At 38.7% G+C, this 23,292-nt stretch overlaps 1 protein-coding gene across 4 annotated transcripts in view; it reads right to left on the bottom strand.

The window, feature by feature from the left end:
• The window catches only part of ZBTB44 (zinc finger and BTB domain containing 44), a 58,088-nt gene that overhangs the window by 16,044 nt on the left and 18,752 nt on the right, over positions 1-23,292 (bottom strand). For all 4 annotated transcript variants that reach the window (XM_040255879.1, XM_040255877.1, XM_040255878.1 and 1 more), the window contains exon 2: positions 10,888-11,961. In XM_040255879.1, the coding sequence (XP_040111813.1) occupies positions 10,888-11,905 (1,018 nt within the window). In that variant the 5' untranslated portion in view covers positions 11,906-11,961. The remainder of the gene's footprint in view (positions 1-10,887; positions 11,962-23,292) is intronic.

Below are 23,292 nucleotides of genomic sequence, written 5' to 3' on the forward strand. Positions count from 1 at the left end.
GTTTTGGAATAATCTTGATGTCAGGCTGAGTGAATCCTCTTACCTTGTTCATTTGCTTCCTGAATACCTTTGCATTTCTTTATACATTTTAGAATTAACTTGTTGAATGTAAATGATAATTATTCCATTTCTCCCTTTCTATCAGTTTGGAAATCACACAGTTTTTCCCTTCACTTTACTGGTTGCTTTGGAAATTAGACACATACTTACCAAAATCGAAAGAAAACTTTACTTCCACCTGGACAACAGAAGGATCTTAGAAATTTTAACTTCATTTCTCATACACACCCATTTTGCAATTTACAAATTACTGCCTCAGATTTTACTTCTTTTAGATAAAGCCTCTTTTTCATATAAGCCATGTTTGTCCACATCTGTTCATGTTTACCTTTGCTCTTCATTCTTTTGTATATTAAACCTTCCATGTTCACTTTACATCTACCTGTAGCCTATCCTTAAATGTTTCTTTAGTGATGATATTCGAATCATTTTTGAGAATGCATTTCACCTTCATTCTTCAAAGATACTCTCACTGTGTGCAGACATCTAGATTCACATTTATTTTCCTTAGCACATTAAAGAGATTATTTCATTGGTCTCTAATGTTATTAAGAAGTTAAATATACCTATGTTTGTACCGTCCATAAGCCTTACCCTCTTGTACATCTGTAGTCTGATGGTTAATTTATGTGTCAACTTACTGGGCTAAGAGGTAACCAAAGAGCAGGTAAAATATCACTTCCAGGTGTATCTGTGAGCATGTTTCCAAGAAGATTAGTATTTTGGTAGACTGAATAAGGAGAACCATCTTCACCAATGCAGGTGGGTATTATCTAGTCTGGTGACGGGCTGAACAGAACACAAAGGTGAAAGAAGGGCAAACTGCACTCTGCTTGAGCTGAGACATCCGTGGTCTCCTGCTTTTGAACATCAGTGCTTCTGGTTCTTAGGCCTTTGGTCTTGAATTGGGACTGACACTACCAGGCCTGAAGTTCCCAGGACTCAGGCTTTGGGCTGGAACTACACTCCCGGCTTTCCTGGCCTCCCCCTAGAAGACAGCACACTCTGGGACTTCTAGTGCTCCACTGTCATGTGAGTGAATCCCCCGCTCCCGCCTCACCCTGCACACACCTCTGCCTATCCATCCTACTGGGTTTGTTCCTCTGGAGAACCCTATCAGTTTGTCTGTGCAGCGCTCAGGTGGTTTCTTCTAATTTATCTTCGGATTCAACAATTCTCTTCTGCTCAGTTCAACCTGCTACCAAAATATTTGATTAGCCATGGTTCCTTTGGGCTGGTTGTTTCTGACAGTGGTTATTGCCCTTGAAAACACCCTGGAGAGGACTGACTTGCTGAGGGGAGGATGAATGTGCCCTCTTCCAGAAAAGGTTTCTGTTTGCCTCTGTGAGGTTCCTGGAAGGTAGGCATTATCTAAACCAATTTACTGTTTGAGATTCCTTGGCTTGCCCCTGCAAGGAGCAAGCATGACAGAAATCTGCAAGAGTACTATCCATCATTCTCAGGGGTGCGTTTTTTTCCCTTTTCATCTTCTAGGCAGCCCATTGCCAAGGTAGCTGTCTCCAAGGAAGGTGAGCAGGTGTAGTCCTTGTGGTATGTGAACTCTGGGGCCCCTACTTCATGCATGCACCTTTTCTAAGACTTTGCAGCTTCCATATGCTCTGGGTTGACCTCTGTCTCCCTCACCTTTGAGCTGATGAACCAAAGCCCATTGGTGTTTTGTCAAATATCTAGGGGAAAACAGGTTTTAGTGCTCTGGTGAGTACTTACCTCTCTGGGTCAGACTCTTTTCCTTAAAATTAACCCTGATCATCTTTTCAAATATCTTAAAAGGTGACTTTAAAAAAAGGTATTTTTGTTTTCAGTGGGAGGGTAGATCCAAACAGTTCTCATCAGGTGTTGAACTTGGTCGATGTCTCTACCACGTGCAGAAAGCTGTGCTGCCCCAACTGAACCAAGGAGCCTCTGCAGCTGTACACTCTTCTGGTGGCAGTGTTGTAACAAAAGCTAAAATGTACTAACTGTAACAGTTTGTACAACACCACATACACGTGAACATTTAATAAACATCATTTGTTAACAGACATGTAAGATTAAATTTCCTCCCAGTGAAAATTTAGAATCCAGCACCACTTCAGTTTTCCCTCTTGGAACACTTGAACCATGTGACATCAGGAAATGAATATGCTTTCTACTTAAGTAAAATTCTCCTGAAAAACTAACCTAATCCCTTTTAAGGCATCCGAACTTTATTAAGTCATTTGCACTACAAAATTTGTGCGAGAATTGTATTTTGCCTTGACTTCTTAAATACAGAACATTAAATGTAACTTTTGCTTGTTTCTTGATAACTCAAGAACACCAATTGTTATACCTTGTTCCAATACACTGACAGAGGCTTCTGAAAGGAGACAAGACCCTATGTGTTTGCATTAATCCCCAACTGCACCTCTATTCCTTCTGCCCCCATGCCATCTCTCCCTTACAGGTTTGTGTTTGGCATGTCAGTGCATGCCTTTCCTTTACTGTCAAGACATTTATGCCTTTTCCCTATGCCTACTTATCCAACTTATTCCTGATCCTTCTCATTGGTTTTTAAACCAGATGTGAGTTGGAAAACCAGATAATGCTGCATTTTGTTTAAGAAAGAGCTCTTGTCAATTTCTTCCCATTGTCACTTTTTTGTTTAAAGAAGAGGGAACTCTAACATTTCAACCTGTCCTAGGATAAAAACTGGAAAAGTCTTGGTATTTGGACCTGGTCACCATGGACACACACACAAATCTACTTTCTAGTATTCTGCAGTTGTTCAGAATGCAGGCAACATTAAAGCTTATAGGTAAATATTTGCCCCCCAAAAAAAAAGCCTGGGGGTGTGATCTGGGCAGGCCAGAAAGACTGACCTAACTGACATATGACCACCAGGCAAGGCAAGCTATAATACTTCAGGAGAGGGTGGGGTCATGGTGAGGTAGAAATAAAACCCACTGTGCTTCGGACTGATTCTGGTATTACCAAGAGTTTGCTTTAAAAGCTGGTCAAAAAGAACTAAAATGGAGAACAAGACATACCTAACAGATGGTCCCTCTTAAAACAAATCTACTTCCACATTCTAAAATATCTAAACCTTGGCCTCTAGATCCCTAACTTGATGGATAGTAAGCATGGAAAGTAAAACAAAGGGCACTCTCTTCTTGTCCATGACACATTAAATGTGCCAAAAGCTAAAAATAAAAACCATTGCAAGCTAAATTAAGAGTTAAAACAGACCTTTAGAAATCTATCCATACTGTGGGCATTGTAACATAGTGCTGTATCAGTTATGCAACTATACACAAAAATAAATCTTATAAATTTTTTCTTTTTCCTGACATGATAGTTTCTGCCCATCAACGCAAGTAATCATATTAATTGGAATGTTACCTGAACCAATTTAATAGTAGTATACACAGCATTTACTTTGTTGAGGTAATAGTGATGTTTCTTAAATTATTAAAACGAAGTTTCCTTTCTAAACTATAAGAATTCTGCTCTCAGGGATTAAGAATTCTGACTTAACAGCTTTATATGTTAAGGCTATCTTATCAACAGAGAATCCACTCTCTTCCACCATTAAGGAGTGCTGTTCCATCAAAATGAGTCTTGTTTTTGGTAACCATTGTTTAAGTACTTAAGACACTTAAAAAAAAAGCCTTCTGGTGGTGAAAAATAGACACAGTGGTCATCTACTACCGAGTTTTTACCATATGCCAGCCACTGCTCTATATGTGTTAAACACACCTTATTTCATACTTGTGAAAGAGGAACTGGCTTGACACTGACGCGTTTTTCTATTGGACATAAAACAACCTCACAGAACACCAACAGCAGACCCTGTCACACTGGTCTCAAACACATAACTTTTTTAAGCACAGACAAAAACAAGGTTATTGTGCAATCATAAAAACTGCACCTCCCCTTGCAAAAGTAATGGATGTCCCTGCAGCTTTAGGTTCACTTTGGTCTGCATTCCTAGATCTCTGTTAAGATTCTCAGTCAGTCATCTGTACTTTCTGACACCACCAGTCCCTGAGCAAATCCCACTTCCTTGAATCCTCCTTGAAATCACATAACACAAGCCCAAACCCTCTAGGTCCTTTCTAATACGGTCTTATGAGGAGCCCTGAAGCCCTCCACCCCCCACCGGTGTGTGATCTCCCGCACTGCAAATGGGCACTGAACTCAACTTGCTGAATTATAGGTGGCTCCTGGTGGTCTCTGGCAAGAGGGCACTGGCAGAAATGCAGGGCCCATGCACATCTGGCTGAAGTTCTTACTGCCTTGCACTGGAAACCTCGATAACAAAGTGTGTATCTAAAATTCCTTTTGAGGTGGAACCTGCCCTTTGGCTAGGAGGTAAGTTCATGCTGAATTGAGCTCAAATATTTCACTGAAACCCTTTAGTATTGGGTTTATTGTGTTTTTCTAGAAAAAGGTCTCTGGGGAATATATTGGTTATCCAATTAGACTTGTCACTGTTCCCTGATGAAACTACTTTCTGGCCTTCTAATACCTTCTCCTATAATCTACTGAGTGCAGACTCCCATCTACAAGAGGAATACATTGTAATGAGAGGATGGACACAGACAAGATCAGTCCCTATGAACTGGCCCTGGAGGCTGAGGTCAGAGAGACCACTGACTGGCAAAAACATTTGAAAACTTTATAAGGTATCACATATATAAGAATCTTGAAAATATAATGTAAAATGACTGATGTCAGTCGGAAAAGACTACATATTGCTGCTCTCATTTATAGGAAACATCCAGAACAGGCAAATCTATACCGACAGTGTATAAGTAGTTATCTGGGACTAGAGGTGGGTCCTGGAGAGAGGGACTGCAGGGTTTCTTTTGGGGGGATGACTATACAACTCTGTGAACATACTAAAACTCACTACAGTAAAGTAGTGTATACTTTTTAATGGGTGAATTTAATGATATGTAAGTTGTATTTCAATAAAGATGTTTAAAAAAACCTTATAAGGCCCTGACTTCAAGTTTGTCTTCGTGTCCTGAGAATGGGTTTGCTTAGTTTCAAATGCCTTCAGAACCAGATTTTGTCTGATCCTTGGCCTCTGCAACTGGAAATAAAAAATTACACAAGCATTATTCTTTTGGACTCCTACAGTTATCATGAGGTGTCTCAATCTGAAATTGCATCTCTCTCTGGCCAAACATCTGCTTCCTTCATGCTTTCTCTGTAACTAACACGTTACACTTATCTCTCAGCTAACTCCATTTCACCAAGGACAATTTGGAGTTGGAAGTAGCCGTTTTGTGGGGAGCTTCAGGCATGAACAAGATCATTCATTTGTGATACACCAACACTGTACCAACACTGGAGCAGGGACTTCAAGAGGTATCCCCATGGATGCTGCTGATGTGTGGTCCTCCTGGTTAAGCCAAGGACAAGAACCAAGCACTGAGTATACTTTTAAACACCTTCAAATGAGTTATCACTTTATTTATTGTTTACTTTTAAGGTAGACTGAGGCTTCCTCATGCTAAAGAGCTATGTTATAATGGTTGAAAACAAATGAGCAGATTCTGTATTCCTGACTAGGAAATAGCAACTATTTCTCAAGTGATAGGACCACATATTACACTGATGTTGCTTTTAAAACACCCCATAAGCATGACCTTTTAAAAACACAGACTCTCCAATATCCCCATCATCCACAAACGTTAAGAGAACAAATGGAATTCTAAAACTATATTTATCAAAGCACTTTAAAACCCTCAAACTTCCACAGTCCTAAGTACTGTCAAGAGTCTTGATGGCAATAAGATAAATCATTCTAAGATCCACAAGGTGACCCCTTATGTGGTAACAGAATGTTCCTTTTTCAGGTGGGAATTTTGGTTTAAATCTTAGGTTCTACCTGATTACCAACTGATACAATTAAATACTACAATGATACTCCAGGTTTATCACAAACACAGAAGAGCCGATGAATGCTTTAAAGTCTGGAGTTTTGGTATTCTGGAAAAGATGCCACCAGAGAAAACTTTCCACTGGTATCTATAGAAAGGAACTGATTGGATGTTAACCACTGGTGCAGCAGTAACAGTTCGAGGTGACATTCACTGGATTCATAGTTTCTAACTTGAAAGACATCACATCCTTCTGATTCCTGTACATCCATTCCCTCTAAGGAATTCTCCAGAAGATAATGACCTCAAAAGTGGACAGCTTCTACCGAAGATGGCAAAATCAGATTAATTTTCTGACTCTTTAGTACTCCTCTCTTTACTATTAATCATTCCTATAAAAGCCAATACGATCTTTCATCTTCATCCTATAGTTTCTGATCCCCTAAGATCTTTTTCTGCCACTTGAGAAAAAACCTCTTGTACCCCCACCCCAGACTAGTTACTGATATGAATTTGACAGATTGTTAGATCTGTTAACCTCCATCTGACCCTGCTGACAAAAATTTAATAACTGTTCTTTTAAGCACCGCAGAAGGTAGATTCCCTTTTATAGGCAACATTATATATCATACTCCAGCCTTCAGCCACAGAGAAATGGACCCTGACCTCAAATCAACATGCTTCTCCTGCAATTACAATCCTAACAGCAAGACCTATTCAGTCAGAAAGACCAGAATCCTGGGACCATCTCAATTATGATAGCCAGTTGGTTCTCTTCAGAGACACTTGAGTCTGACTTGCAGGAACTGTATAACTCCAAAGAATCTGTCCATTTTAAGGGACCAAAACTGCCTCACTCCTGCTGCAGTGAGCAGTTCTTATACTTTCAATATGCCCACTACTAGAACACTATTTCTATGTGCACACAGGGTTTACCCAAGCTTGCTGCACACTAACTTATCTTGTATAGTTAGCTAATCGTTAGGGATTTTCAGATATTCAAACCACCATCTCAATGTGTTCAACTACAGGTGTATTCCTGGTAGTCTTGCTGGAGAGCACTGACATACAACAGAGAGTCAATACTATCATTACTTTATGGTTATGGAAAAGTAGTGAGGCTCAGTGACTTGTTCAAAGTCACACATCTAGTAAGTGGCAGAAACTGAGAGCAGATTCTAGACCTGCCTGACTCCAAGTCCTGAACTTTTAATCATTTCCCCATACTGCATATACGCTCAGTGTTGCAAATTCCTCCATCATTCTAACTGCTCACCTCAACAAGTTTATCTATTCACTACTGCTACCAAGAAACTGTCAAACTATTTCTCAACATCTTAACTGACCCTCGTAACAATTACTTCTCTTTTAATGGCAGATTTTAGAGTCTAGAGTCCTCACTTAAACAAATTTCATTGAATTTCACTTTTCTGTAAGGTGTTTAGTGTATACATTTGGAGTTAACAGGGGTAGCTGAGAGTAATTAGTGAGTTTGCTCTGAAGGTAAAGAAAAGACAACTCGTTTGGATTATTTGATTACATATATTCAGATCAGAGTTCTTCCATATGTCTGATTTGTAATAGAATCTACATTTGTAATAGTATATATTGGAAATTATTCTTAGATAACGGAAAGGCTTATTGTACTTATGGTCCTAACTCCTCTATTTAATTGTGTTAATAATATATTAAGGCAAAGCCTGAACTGATTAGGTATACTCGAGAGTGGTTAAAATAAGGCTATTTCACATAGCTAGTTAGCAAGATGTTCAGTTATATTAGTATTTGGTTCCTAAGTTCTCAGATAATTAATAGTATTAATAATTACCTATTAGTTCACTATGTAGAAGGTACAAAGGTGTTTTCAAGATTAAAGATGTCAGTAATTTAACAAAAAACGAGTTATACCGACACATAGCTAGGATCTCCTGCCATCAAATACATTATTCAACGTGTGGTTATCTGGAAAGTACAAAAGTATCTTGACCCAACTTTAGAAATATTATCTTTAATAGGTATTGTGGGAAGAACTGCATTCCTCCCCATCCCCAATGCATACTCACCCCCTAACCTCCAATACCAGTAAATATACTCTTACTTGGAAACAGGCTCTCTGCAGAGACCTAGGTAATTACCATTACCTAGAGTGTGTGAAGGAAATGGCAACCCACTCCAGTATTCTTGCCTAGAGAATCCCATGCACAGAGGAGTCTGGTGGGCTACAGTCCATGGGGTCGAAAAGAGTCGTACACAACTTAGCGACGAAACAGCAACAACAGAGTATATGATCACCTCTGCCTAGCTGTGGTAGACACTGCTAGTTGCAAACAATATCCATTCTCCTACAGTTTTGTGAGGTGGTTTCACACCCAACTAATACACAAGTTAGAAGAGATCATACTGTAGTAGGGTCAGCCATAATCCAATGACTGGTGTCCTGAGGAAGGAGATCTGGAGGAAGGCCCAGAAGGATGGGGGCAGAAAGTGGAGAGAGGCAGCTAAACTCGGAGGCCCATCAGGAGTGTTAGTGACTGTCAGCAGCTAGAAAGGAGCAAAGAAAGATCCTTCCCTGCAGACCTGACAGCACCTAAGCTCTGATTTTCGGCCTTCTGAACTGCGAGAGAATACAATTCTGCCGTTTGAAGTCTATGGTGCCTGGTGTGGCAACCCTGGGAAACTCAGGTAGTGCATCAGAATCTAAGAACTTAACGTCAACACGGCCTTCCTGGTTCTCCAACCTTGTGGAGAAATCCTCTTCACTCATCTCTGTTGGCTTTCCTTTTCTCCCTGAATATAGATTATTTCTCAAGGAGCAGTTCTCTGGTTCTGGCTCTTACATTTTCCTGTTTGAGAGTCAATGTGTCACTGCTAAAAGTGCTAAAGTGGTCACCTCCAGTCCTGACCTCAAGGGCTCTGAGGCAGGTTGCCTGGTCATCACCCAAGCCCAGTTCACAAAGAATTGACCTTGCTTAGTTAACTTTTAAAACTGGGCTTCTACCTCCTCCCAATGACTTTCATAGTAGTTATGGTATTTAACAGGTTCCTATCAAGTATATGATTACCATTATTTTTTGCACCATTAAGAAAGAAAAAGTAACTGTAAAGATTATTAATTGTAAAGCATATCTGAATTTAGATAATAAAATGTGAAAAACTGTGACTTATAATCAATGACAATAATGTTATCTCTTTTTCTAGTCATTCACGAACCCTGACTTTCTTATTCCTCAAATCACATATTCATTAACATCAGGTAGTAATGATTCTTCCTTTATAAAGTTTCTTCATATCCATTTTCTTTACAGTAAGACTTCAAGTATCTTCTTTCACACAAAGACAACTGTACTATATCTGGCTTTTGGACTGTCTCTTCCCAACCAACCCCCTATGAATTTGACCAATATCAAATTTTCCTAAAATATCTGAAAATATTTTTTCATTCCATTTAAGGTAGACTCCTTATTACCAGTAGGATAAAACCCAAGCTTACTTGGCCTAGCTGTGGTAGATACTGCTAGTTGCAAATAATATCTATAATTTTGTGAGGCAGTTACATACCCAACTAAGATATATATATATATATAGCCCCAGATTTGGAGAAGGCAATGGCACCCCACTCCAGTACTCTTGCCTGGAAAATCCCATGGACGGAGGAGCCTGGTAGGCTGAAGTCCATGAGGTCACTAAGAGTCGGACATGACTGAGCGACTTCCCTTTCACTTTTCACTTTCATGCATTGGAGAAGGAAATGGCAACCCACTCCAGTGTTCTTGCCTGGAGAATCCCAGGGATAGGGAAGCCTGGTGGACTGCCGTCTGTGGGGTCGCACAGAGTTGGACACGACTGAAGTGACTTAGCAGCAGCAGCAGCCCCAGATTATCTTGCAGCTAGGAAGGGCCATGCATGTGACATCATCTGGCAGAAGTTTTTTTGAGAGTTCTAGAAACATTTTCCATACAAGCATTACTCCTTTCTAAAAGACAAGGCTAAAGATGAAGCAAAAAACCTATAACCATGAAGTAATAAGTAGACAGATGACAAACTAAAGATGGTGGACTGCAAAAATACAAGGGGCCTAGGTCACTGCAGAGCCACTATACTGCTCTTGGACTTCCTATTTCTGAACATTGTATGCAATAATTAAAAAAAAAATCCTATTTGGTTTAAGCCACTTTGAAGGGATTGTTCTTTGTAGTTGAATGCAATCCTAACTGAAACTAGTGTTTGAGGCTTTTCAAACATGTTCTCAACCACTCATTTTTCTTATTTCCCATTATATTCTATACTTGCAGGTTTTCATGCTTTATTCACATCACTGTGCTTTGAATTCACTGCTTTATCAAACATGCAGTGAATGTTCTTCCACACCTCTGAGCTTCTATACATTTTCAAAGGAATGTTATTTCCTCACTTGGGTAAACTCCTACTTACTACGTAAGATCCAGCTCAAACATGCAGTGTTAACTTGATCTTTCCTGTGTGAGCCTGTCACACTGTTTATACCTCTAGCCTAGTTTTAATTACTGACTTACTCATCTGCTTTCTCAATTAACAGTGTTAACTCCTCGGATGCAAGCACTGTCTTTTTTATCATATATCCCCCCAAGTTTGGCACATGGTAAGTTTTTAATAAATAATTTTAATAAAGAATAAAATACTAATTCATTTTTTAAAACTGGTCCTTTTTGTACTGAAAGTAATTCACAATTCATTGGTACATGAACTGTGCCATAATATATGTGTCCCATCAGATACTGTTCAACTACTTTCTTTCTACTCATGTGTAACTTACTAAAAAATATGGTAGGACTGATAGCAACTAAAAAATCCCAGTTACCATGTTTTAGTCTTCTTAATATTTCCTATAGGATACAGCACAAAACTTATCTAGTAAACACTTAAAAATGGCTCCCCATACTTAACAGCATCATGGAAAACACAGAAGACACGATACCTATGGAGGAAGACTGGGGACTAATCAGAAGATCCTCTTGCACTTGCTCACTTCCTGGCACTGTCTGCTGATCACTCAGTGAACTCTGAGACGCACTGACAGGCTGGGATACTTCCTCATGGACCTCCTCGTCACTTAACCTTTCCACTTTGACCCGGACATCTTCCTCGGCACCCAGAGGCAAGGTAGTTTTTGTGCTCTCGCAAGTCACATAATCAGTCATTCTTCTCCCGGTCTCAGATGGGCCAGGTAATTCTAAAGTCCGGGTATTTTCTGCTTGCTTAACCTTATCAGGCTGATTCCTTCGATCAATTCCAAAAGGAAAAGTCCAGGGAAAAGCTAGAGAAGAGTCAACTGGTTGATTTCTATTTTCTGAATAGGAAGTTGAAGAATTCAACACCTGGGGAGAACTTGTTTGTGTGCTACACTTTACAGGACTTTCCGGAGACATAACAATGTAGCTTTTGCGCTTTCTCCGTGATTCTCGGCAGACAGGGATGGTTCTTTCTACCACACTGCACTCTGAAGACACTGGAGAAATGCTTCCATCTCGAGACGTAAAATTGCAGTTGGAATTATTTTCTTGTCCAGCATCCAGACCCTTTTCTGGTTGGCTGTTGGGTGTATTCCATAAAATGCTTGATTTCATGAACTCTGAGCAGGTGCTAGCAACACTGAACATTTGCATATAGCTGGCTGCAGCTAGAACATCAATGATATTTTCTGTGTTAATTGACAGAGTGGCTGTGTACGCATACTCTAAAAGGGGTATAAAGCCAGTCACTGTAACATGATGCAAATCCAACACATTCTTGTTCTCATCTTCTGCTTGGCCTACAAGTTTGGTGCGAAAGAAATCACTGCAAGCTGCTAGTACCACCTTATGTGCCCGGAAGATTTTGTCCTGGACACGAATAGTGATATCACAAAAATGTCCATCATTTCGAAGCATATTTAGCTTTCCAAGCATTTCCTGGCTGTGGGAAGAGGAGCTATGAGTAAATGTTTTCACACCCATCTTTCCCTTCCTCTTCTATAGATGCTCTTCAAGGATGCAAATGAATCAGAAATGTCCTAAAAGATACATAAAATAAGCATTAATTAATGGATCAGTAGCTGAAATACAAGGTGATTGAGATTGTTTTCATGAAGCCACCATGCTAAATAGAAAGGTGAAAGATGGCCATGGGAAAGTCCAAGGTAACAACCATGTTAAAATATACTCCCAGTGCCTGCTCCCTAAAGCATCCTACCAGAGGAGTCTGTGTGCTCATGTCACACGCATAGCTTACAGAAGACGAGTCCCTATTACTACCACTGCTTGCAAACCACATGCCAGATACTTTTCAAATGTGTCACATTTCATAATTTGATTGTCATGATGTCTCTACCAATAGGTACATTTTATTGCTGTTGAAGAGAAAAGGGCTGGCTAACTACCTTGAAGAAATCAAAAGCTGTTAAGTTGCAGACCCAGGGTTCAAATCCAGGCAGGCTGGCCCCAGAATCTGCACCCTAAACCTCAATGCTTTATCTTGCCTCTTTTAGGATATGAGGTGAGTATAAGTACAAGTGGCCAAGAGCCTGGGTCATAGAATGTAACAGGTCTGCATTCTTTCTTCAACAATTCCTCCAAGTTTGTTATAAGAACTAAATGAAACACATGTAGCATATGCTTAAGCACAGTATTTGGCACTTTGTGAACACGCAACAAGAGAAAAGTGACTGCTTTTATATTACTAACACAACGAAACCACGTTTCTGGAAGGAAGTTTATGAAACAAATGTTTAAAATCAGACACTTGATTGGGTTTTTCCTAAAAAAAAAAAATAAAAAAAAAAAAGACTGATTTGGCTTTATCAGATTTTACATTTACTAAAAACTAAGAAAACTGACATTCTTAAATACTTTTAATTTCTAAACTCTAATAATACTTCTAAATACTAGTTCTTATAGTACTTTCCCCTTAAACTGTTGTGAAAATGAAGTCGTTCAGTCGTGTCCGACTCTTTGCGACCCCAAGAACTGTAGCCTACCAGGCTCCTCCATCCATGGGATTTTCCAGGCAAGAGTACTGGAGTGGGTTGCCATTTCCTTCTCCACTATGTGAAGTCAGGGAGGCTGATATTAGCCCCTTGATAAAGATAAGAAAGATAATGCTCAGAGAAGTTAAGTGACTAACAAATGATAACCAAAGCTAAGATCTGAGTCTTTTACTGTTTAATCACAGTACTTTTCCAATACGAAAACACATAGCTATTATTTTATCTAAGGTAAATAACCTTAAAAAAAAAAAGTACTAAAATAAATACAAAACAAAGCATATTCGGGGAAATATTTTTTGTAAGCCATCTTTAGATAAAAAAGTTTCAAATACCTCAAAATTAGAGCTACCAGTTTAAAAAAAATGTTTAACAGTTGATGAATATTTAATTGACCAGAGAAAATGTGTGGTTCTGAGCATTAAATAATGCACAATCACTAAATACAGTGAACACTCAGTAGTAGTTATGTCATCAGAGTACATAGATAATAACCATCTTTGTGAAATATATACATATATGTATATATCTGTACACACACACAGAGCAAGAGAACATAAAATCTTAACTAGAGATTCATGGATTCACTAAGGGGCCATGATCTTCTTGAAACTGTACACTGAAAGATGTCTGCATGTATAGATGGTAGTTTCTTCATTTTTACACAAAACGTATGGGTGTTTATTCTTTTCCACATTAAACATTTTTTTTTTCTTTTAAAAAAGCACCATAATAGGGCTTGAGGCTTCCCAGGTGGCTCAGTGGTAAAGAACCCACCTGCCAATGCAGGAGACCTGGGTTTGATCCCTGGGTAGGGAAGATCCCCTGGAGGAGGACATGGCAACCCACTTCAGGATTCTTGCCTGGGAAATTCCATGGACAGAGGAGCATGGCAGGCTACATTCTATGGGGTAGAGAGTCGGATGCATCTGAGCATGCACACACATACTAGGGCTTCAATTTCTCCTGGTTTGGACCCCAAAAGTCATGCAGAGTAGGCCTTTGCCTTTCCCCTTGAAAAACCTTTCAAAAACTGAAGATGGCAGTCACATTCCTTTCCTAAGGTTCTCTTCTATAAGCTAAACATCCCTTGTCCCTCTAAGTGCCTCTTAAAATTTAATGAATATCCTTGCTCTGCTCAACAATCTCCACTTCCCATATTCCCTTAAGACTGGTTCAAAGAGCTGCATACAATATGACAGGTATGGGAATTATAACTTGAGCATAACTTTACTATCTTTACCTTCCTTATCTCGGCACAAATAAGACTAAACTGGGTATTGAGATGGTGAAGCCATACTACTGATTTTGTTTACACTAATGAAAACTTAATAATCGACTTATTAGATGTGAGGAACTTTATTATGTAAGAGAGGAACACAATTACAAGTAAAACATTGTTCTTTACCTCATTAAGCTTACAGTCTTTATGAAAATGACATATGTACTTAATTAAGACTACACAGCTAGCGCTACATGAAAGCAACCAATGAAACATTTAATTCTGAGTGTGCTAGGCAGAAGAAGAATCACAGAGGGCAGGGCCTCATGAAAGAACTCTACAGGTTGACAAAGCAAACAGGTGCACCAAGCTCTCATGGGACCTCACACGATCTCAGTGAGTGCTCACCATCCTGACATGCCTTGGGTGCACTGTACTGGCCAACTGTTGTTAATGGCACTGTAAAGTGAAGTCACTCAGTTGTATCTGACTCTTTGTGACCCCATGGACTGTAGCCTACCAGGCTCCTCTGTCCACGGGATTTTCCAGGCAAGAATACTGGAGTGGGTTGCCACTTCCTTCTCCAGGAGATCTTCCCAACCCAGAGATTGAAGCCAGGTCTCCCTCACTGTAGGCAGATGCTTTACCGTCTGAGCCACCAGGGAAAGTGAAAGTGAAGTCGCTCAGTCATGTCTGACTCTTTGCGACCCCGTGGACTGTAGCCCACCAGGCTCCTCCGTCCATGGGATTCTCCAGGCAAGAATACTGGAGTGGGTTGCCATTTCCTTCTCCAGGGGATCTTCTTGACCCAGGAATCGAACCCAGGTCTCCAGCATTGCGGGCAGACGCTTTAACCTCTGAGCCACTAGAAGTTACTCTAAATGTGAGGATGCAGAGGTCAATGTCAGTTCAAACATCAATCCATTACATAAACAACCCCTTTGAATGTTCTTTGTAGGTATATGTACATGTGAAGGGGAAACAATTTTTAAAAAGACATTCTAATGATTTCCAGCTGAATAGATACAAATAATCCACTGAATATTCTAATATAAGAGGACAAAATGATCAATCTAAGAATCTTCTTGGTCTGATAACACAATAAATGGCATAAAACCTTGTGCCAAGACAGCCAGGTAAGGCCACTGAAACAATTAACCACATCAAAGGTAACAGTTCAAACATAAACCTGCTCCATTCTACTTTCCCAAAGACAAGTAATCATAAGACACCAGGCAGCTAGGATTGATCTAACCAAAGTATCATTCAACATACTTGTTGATTTCTCTCTCATAGGAATGAGATGAAGAGGAAAAAAAATGGGAAGGTTTTACATCAAGTTTTTTGTCCATTTGCTGCACCCCAGTAAACCAGCTTCTTTAAAAGCCCAGCCACCAAGAGCACTTAGTTTGATGGAGATCACACGGTTCAGGCAGGAGCATGCCTTCAAGGAAGCGACACTCATAATCCAGGGACCATCTGCGTGAACAAAGGTGTGAAGGCAAGAAATTAAATAGTGTATTTGGAGAACATGTGCAACAGGATGTTGAAAACATCTCAATCGCAATTTGGGTAGAGGTTCCAAACAACAGATACTACCATTTCAAAGAGAGGTGCAAGGCAACCTGTGCAAGGAGGTAAAGAGTTAAATATCAGAAAAGGATTCCTGTGGAGAGAGATCAGTGTGTTTTGAGTTCCAATCCCTTTCCCATTCCCTTCTATTCCCCTGTAAGGGAAAGGAGATGAGGCAAGTCTGCCCTTTGTTTTAGGTCTATGGAAAATGTGCCACACTTGAAACAAATCTAAAGGATACAAGTCTGATTTAAACTCTGGCCAAGACTAGCAAGTATGCTTACCACCTCCCAACAGTGAATAAAAGCGATACCTGGAGTGGCAAGGATCCTCTGGAGCCCCAACCCTGGGTGCACGCCCTGCTCTGTTGTGTGTCACTGTGGGACCTTAGGCAAGTCACCAGACTGCACCTTCATTTCTTCAGCAGTGAAAGAGAGTAAGACAACCTACCTCAGAGTTCTGAGGATTAACTGGCCTGATACATGTGAAGTGCTTTTAACACTACTCAGCATGAAATAAATGCTACAGAACACCAGTCCTGGTGCTGCTGCTACTGTTATTAGAGACCTTTCTTACTCAATCCTGTGCCTCTCCCAATCCTGGATGGGCCAGAAACCACTCACCAAACAAGGAAGAATAAAAAGGCAGAGGGGAAAAACAGAAAGAAAAAGGAAGCCAAACAAATCTCTTTCCACTGCAGACCTGTAGTAGGCCTGAGGTGGGCAAATAAGAAAACCTTTAACTCTGAATTAAGTTTATTAGTTCTTGAAAATAATGTTTCTATTCCCTAAAAGTGACCAAAAAAGTTATGAAGACTTGCCCTTCAAGGAACTGGAGGGAGTACTAACCCTACAGAACAAATTTATATGTATGGTGGAAGACAAAAATAAAATAAATTCTTAGTATCTTCTGCAAATCACATTTGTACAACGTAATGGTTACACACATATGGTACACAGCATAATAAAGATGGAGGTATGGGATGGGAGGAAGATGAAGATTAGATTGGGAAATGCCAGATATAATTTTGTTCCCCTCCTATATTCTCATTAAAACCGATCAAGGACAGAAAAGAAAGTTTCTGATGTTTCCGAATTTAAGATGCCTCCAACAGGAATATCCAGGTGGAATTTACATATGAAAATGTCTGTACTGTGTTTTCATTACATATGAAAATGTCTTGACTGTGTTTAGTAGCAGATGCAACACTAGGATCTTTAGATACAACCCAGCAACTCCCACCCGCCAAAAAGAACAGAAAACATGTCCATACAGAAACTATAGAGCATAGCAGTATTATTCATAATATTCAAAAAGTGAAAACAATCCAAATATCCATCATGATAAATGGACAAATAAAACATGGTATATTTATACAATGGAATATTATTTCACAACAAAGAAATTAAGTACTGATATATGCTACAACATGGATAAAATCTGAAAACATGCTAAGTGAAAAGGCCAGTTACAAAGGACCACATATTGTATGATTCCATTTATAGGCAATGTTCCAAACAGGCAAATCTAGAGAGACAAAGTAAATGAGTGGTTGCCTAGGGTTGGGGGGGCGGTGGGGGAAATTTGGGGTTAACAGCTAAGGGATTCAGGGATTTTTTTTTTTTAGATAACAGAAAATGTTAGTCTAAAATTGACTGTGGTGACTGATACACAAATCAGCGAATACACTAAGAGCCACTGAACTGTACACTTTAAATGGGTGAATATGTAGGGTATGCTGCCACTGCTGCTGCTGCTAAGTCGCTTCAGTCGCGTCAGACTCTGTGCGACCCCATAGACGGCAGCCCACCAGGCTTCGCCGTCCCGGGGATTCTCCAGGCAAGAACACTGGAGTGGGTTGCCATTTCCTTCTCCAAGGCATGAAAGTGAAAAGTGAAAGTGAAGTCACTGAGTCGTGTCCAATTCTCAGCGACCCCATGGACTGCAGCCTACCAGGCCCCTCCGTCCATGGGATTTTTCAGGCGAGAGTACTGGAGTGGGGTGCCATTGCCTCTATACTAATTTTAAAATCTATACCTAGAGATTTAAGAAGTTCAACACACCTAAACAAGATAAATTCAAATAAGTCCATGCTCAGATACAAACTGCTGGAAACAAAAAGACAAAGGGAAAAATCTTAAAAGCATCAAGAAGGGAATGACTCCCTACTTATAATAAGGGGAAACAATTCAAATAATGGAGTACTTCTCATCAGAAACCATGAGAGAAGGAAGTGACACAACACTTTCTAAGTACCCAAAGAAAGAACAGCCAACCAAGAACACTACAGCCAACAAAAATACCCTTCAGGAAGAAAGAGAAATCAACACATTCTCATGTGAATAAAAACTAGAGAATCGGCTGTCGTCAGCAGATTCACCCACAAAGAATAAGTTCAGATTGCTCTTGAAATGAAAGAATAACGAAAAGTAAAAACATATAACTGAGTCTTTGAACTGTGCAAGTCCACTCATACGTGGGTGTTTTCCCAACAGTGAATACTACAATACTACCTGGTCTACGGTTGGCTGAATCTGAAGATGCGGAACCCTGGATACAGAGGTACTGTCAGATTCGAAGGGCTGACTATAACTTATACACAGTTTATCTACTCTGCAGAGTCAGCTCAGTGCCCCTAACTGCTGCCGTGTTCAAGCGTCAACTGTACAGGTTCTAGTCTTCCCTCTTCCTCTGACTTTTCTAAATTATGTTTCACATAATTGAAGCAAAAACTATCCTAATGCTGATGTGATTCTCAAAGTATGTAAAGTAAATATTTAAGACAATTATAAACAGGGGAGTGTAACTTCAAAAAGAGGTAAGCCTTCACTCAGACTGATATCGTATTGACATCAGTGGACTGTGATAAGTTATTTATGTATATATAATACCTAGAGCAGATTCAAAATAATATTTAAGAAGACATGCCCTCAAAACACCAAGGATAGATCAAAATGAAATTTTCAAAAAGGTACAATAAGCCACAGGAAGGCAGGAAAGTAACAGAAACAAAGAATAGAGGGAACAAATAAAAAAAAATAATAAAATGGTCTATTTAAGTCTCAACATATCAGTTATTTCCTTGAATGTACACAGTCCAAATAAAACCAACTAGAAGACAAAGATTGGTAGGATGGATATTTTAAAAACATGAGCCAACATGAGCCAACTATATGCTATCCATAAGGCACTCATTTCAAAATAATGATATAAGGAAGTTTAAAGTATTATAAAAGGATGAAAAAAAAATACAGAATTATACTGTCCAATGAAGGAACTGCCAGTCACATGTGGTAATTTTAATTTAAATCAATTAAACTAAATTAAATTGAAAATTCACCTCCTCAATCTCACTAGACACATTTAAAGTAATATGTGAAAAAGCACTTGTACTGAATTAGTAATGTGCACATATCACTTCATTTTTAAAAAGTTCTCCAAAAAAAAATTAAAAAAATAAAAATAAAAAAAGTTCTCCAAAACTCTATTATAAATGAAAATGCCCACATTCTCAGTTATTTAACTAATAGTGGTCAATAAAGGTTTTTTTATATTGTGGCAAAATAAAACAAAATTTGTCATTTTAAAGTGTACAGTACAGGGCTTTAAGGACATTCACACTGTTCTGCAACCATCACCAGTATGTCCAGAACTTTTCATCATTCTGAAATGACACTCAATATCCACCAAACAGTAACTCCTCATTCCTCATTCTTCACTCTTTACCAGACTCTGGCAGCCAACCTTCCAATTCTCTATGAATTTTCCTACTCTAGGTACATCATGTAAGTGGAAGCATCAAATAGTTGTTGTTTTGCAACTGGCTTATTTCATTTAGCACAAAGTCTTCATCCACTCTGTAGCATGTACCAGAATTCCCCTCCTTTTTAAAGACTGTATAATATCCCATTGATTATTTTATTAACATATTCACCTGTTGATGAAGATTTGTGTCATTTTTTAATCCTCTACTTAACTAATGAAAACAGGATTTATTTACAAATTCAAACAATCTTCAGGTAGAGATCAATCTTAGAGGTCATCTAGTTCCATAGCCTTCTAATACTTAAATCATTTGATACAAATTATCACAATTATAAAATTCTGTTGAGTGGCTACCACTTTAAGCTGTTCACATTTCTCTTTTCCAAGTTGGAAGCTACCACCAGTGTTTTAATTTAGCCATGGCACATATGACAGAGGATATTCACATGTATGATACACCTCCATGGGCAAGGGCAGATTTCAAAAAAACTGTGCTCAATATATGTTAACATAAAATTTGCCATTCTAACCATTTTTAATTGTCAGTTCAGTGGCATAAAGTACATTCACACTGCTGTGGAGATAGCACCATTATCTATTTCTAAAATTTTGTCATTGACAAGGATAGATTTTGACAACATTCAAAAGAACTGCAGAGAACAAAAGCATCACAGACTTGACTTTGGCATGATAGTCCCAAAAGAATGTTACAAAGTGTGTAAGAAATAAGCTCATCATTTAAATATATCAAGAGACTTCCATTTTATATAAAGAAAATATGTTCAATTTCATTTTTAAAAATTGAGCTTTATTTAATAAGAAGGAATCTTGATTTTATTTTTCTGATTCTCTACTCCACAGGCAATATTAAAAAGGCAGCACACAGGTAGGTAAAATTTACAGGATTACACTGTATTTTACTACAAATTTTTTCATGGAATCATTCTTGCTTATAGGCAGTATGGACATACAATTGACACCTAGCTGACTCATCTTTTTCATTAAAAATTTATTCATGGATAGAATAAAAAAGAAGTAACTGTGATAATCACAAACAAATAATTCACAATTGCCACAACTGTTAGACGTACTGTACATTAGTAATGGTTCTATACAATAGCTCTAGCTTTAACTCATAACTGATTAAGAGCAATCACAAAACCTCTGGTAAACAGGTAACCAGTGCAAGTTCTATGCACGAAGCAGGACACTCAAAGCCAGTCTCCGGGACAATCAGAGGGATAGGGTGGGGAGGGAGGCGGGTTCAGGATGGAGGGGGATACATGCACACGTGTGGCTGATTCATGCTGATGAATGGCAAAAGCCACCATACATTTATTTACATAATTACTGTAAAGTAAGTAGCCTCCAATTAAAAACAAAAACCTCTGGTAAGACCCAGTCCTTTGAAGACTCCTGACTCAAACTGGTCAAGAACAGGAACTCCTATAGTAACTCTAGCCATCACCTGTATTTGAAGATACAGACAACTATGGAAAAACTACACTTTTATATAGTCAATACTACATTAAGTGTCTCCAGAGGAACCATATGCCAGACTGTGAGGTACGTCTCTGGAACTGACAGTTTTCATTCTCTTACTCTACAGATATTACTTTTCACGGCTTGCTCATTATCTTAGAACTTAAAGAGATAATGGGAGAATAGATTGAAAAGAGGCAAATTTTTCCCCGTCAATGGGGAAAGAATTCTCAGAAAATAGAATGAAGGAACTTGAATTTTAAAGCTGAAAGAAGATAATGGTTTAAAAAGTTTAGTTCAACAAACATTATCAGGTGCTAAATACAAATACTATGCTAAAAAGCCCAGAAAGGTCAACCAGTCACAACTCAATGGAAGACAGGAGTGGAGCCTCAGATTACTTGATTCTTGGAGTCTACTGTTTTGTACAAAAATCACAGTTAAAAATAGGACCTGCAACCAGCACTCCTAAATTACAACAAGTACTCTTTCCATTGATTTCATAATAGTATAAGAATAACTGTTTCCATATAGGAACAATTGGAAACAGCTTGGGATAGGAAAAGGTTAGGACTCATTAAATACCTTTTTAAATTGTCAAAGATTTAGTAAGGCAAATTCTGTAACAAAATGATGTTTGAAATAAACTGCTGTTGGACCAGAATTTTAAAAGCTGAGTTTAGTCTTTGCTGCAAAATAATCTAAAGAGGAAAAGGTCACTGTGAAAATACCAAACATTAGCCTATTATGATTATCTGACTGCCCCCCAAAACTAAGTTTATAGTTATAACTCTTCAATCTGTATAGAAATATACAGTAAACTTTTAAAAAACACCTCTTAATTTGAATTTTCTTAGAAACTACTATCTCACATCTCCCCAATGCGTAATATATATCATACATCATAACTCCTCAATTGCTATTAAGGTTTTAAATTCTAGATATATGTAATAGATAGATACTCCTGGTATCCATGTCCCTTTGAATGATAAACTGCTATAAGGATAAATACATTGAGCCTTTTGACACAGTATAATGCATTAATTAAAAGTAAAGTCTTTTCACATTGCCCAAGTCCAATAACAGACTTCTCCACCTCATGTAAAACTAAGCATTCTTTATTTTACTATACCCAATTCAGTATCAATTAATAAATTAATGTTGCCTAGGAATAGTTTATATAGTAGGAAGAGCATTGCTTTGTACTTCAGACAAATCTGGATATTTGTGGTTGCTACAGTTTTATAATCTATTTATTATTCAAGAATAGTAAATTTACAATACTTTATTAGTTTCAAGGGTAGAGCACCGCAATTCAGGGTTTGTGGTTTGTTTTTTTTTTTTTGCAGATTATATTCCATAGTATGTTATTACAAGGTTTTGGGCACAATTCCCTGCTATATATATAGCAAATCCTTGTTGCTTATCTGTTTTATGTATAGTCGTTTTTACCTGTTACAATCTCAAATTTCTAATTTATCCCTCCATCCCTCTCCTTTGGTTACCATAAGCTTGTTCTCTATGTCTGTGAGTCTGCTTCAGTGTCCTCTTTTTTTTTTTTTTGGCTGTGTTAAATGGTTTGTGGGATCTCAGCTCCCTGACCAGGGGTCCAGGAACTGAATCTATGCCTCCTGCAGTAAGAAGCTCAGAATCCTAACCGCTGGACCTCCAGGGAATTTTTTTTTAATTAAAAACCTGCTTTATTTTTACACAATTTTAAAGGTCACTTTCCATTTAAAGTTATTACAAAATATTGGCTATATACCCCATGTTGTATAACACATACTTGAGTCTGTCTTATAGTCCACAGCTTGTACCTCTGACTCACCACACCTTTATATTGCCCACCCCAACTGGTAATCACTAATCTGTTCTCTGGATCTGTGAGTCTGCTTCTTCTATGTTATAGTCATTAGTTTTTTAAGATTCCACATATAAGCAGTATCATATAGTATTTATTTTCCTCTACAAACTTGGATCTTAATCATGTCTGTATCACTGAACTTACTGGATGCCCTTAAACTAGTTAAATGTGGCGGGAGTCAAGCAAGATAAAACAAGTACATGGGAAGTGCCCAGTGCCTAGCACATAGCATACACAGAAGAATGCTATACAGCGCTGAGTGATGAGTCTTTGTTGACAGGGCTCTATCACCGCTGGCTCAATTCATCTCAAATCTCTAAGCCCAGCACCTTCCTGAACTCCAATTCTGGGCCGCTTATGCTGAGCTAGTGCACATGTGCTCCGTCACATCAGTTCAGTTCAGTCGCTCAGTTGTGTCCGACTCTTTGCAACCCCATGAATCACAGCACACCAGGCC

This window comes from Oryx dammah, unplaced genomic scaffold (assembly GCF_014754425.2).
Source record: "Oryx dammah isolate SB20612 unplaced genomic scaffold, SCBI_Odam_1.1 HiC_scaffold_15, whole genome shotgun sequence".
Classification (NCBI taxonomy): Eukaryota; Metazoa; Chordata; class Mammalia; order Artiodactyla; family Bovidae; genus Oryx; species Oryx dammah.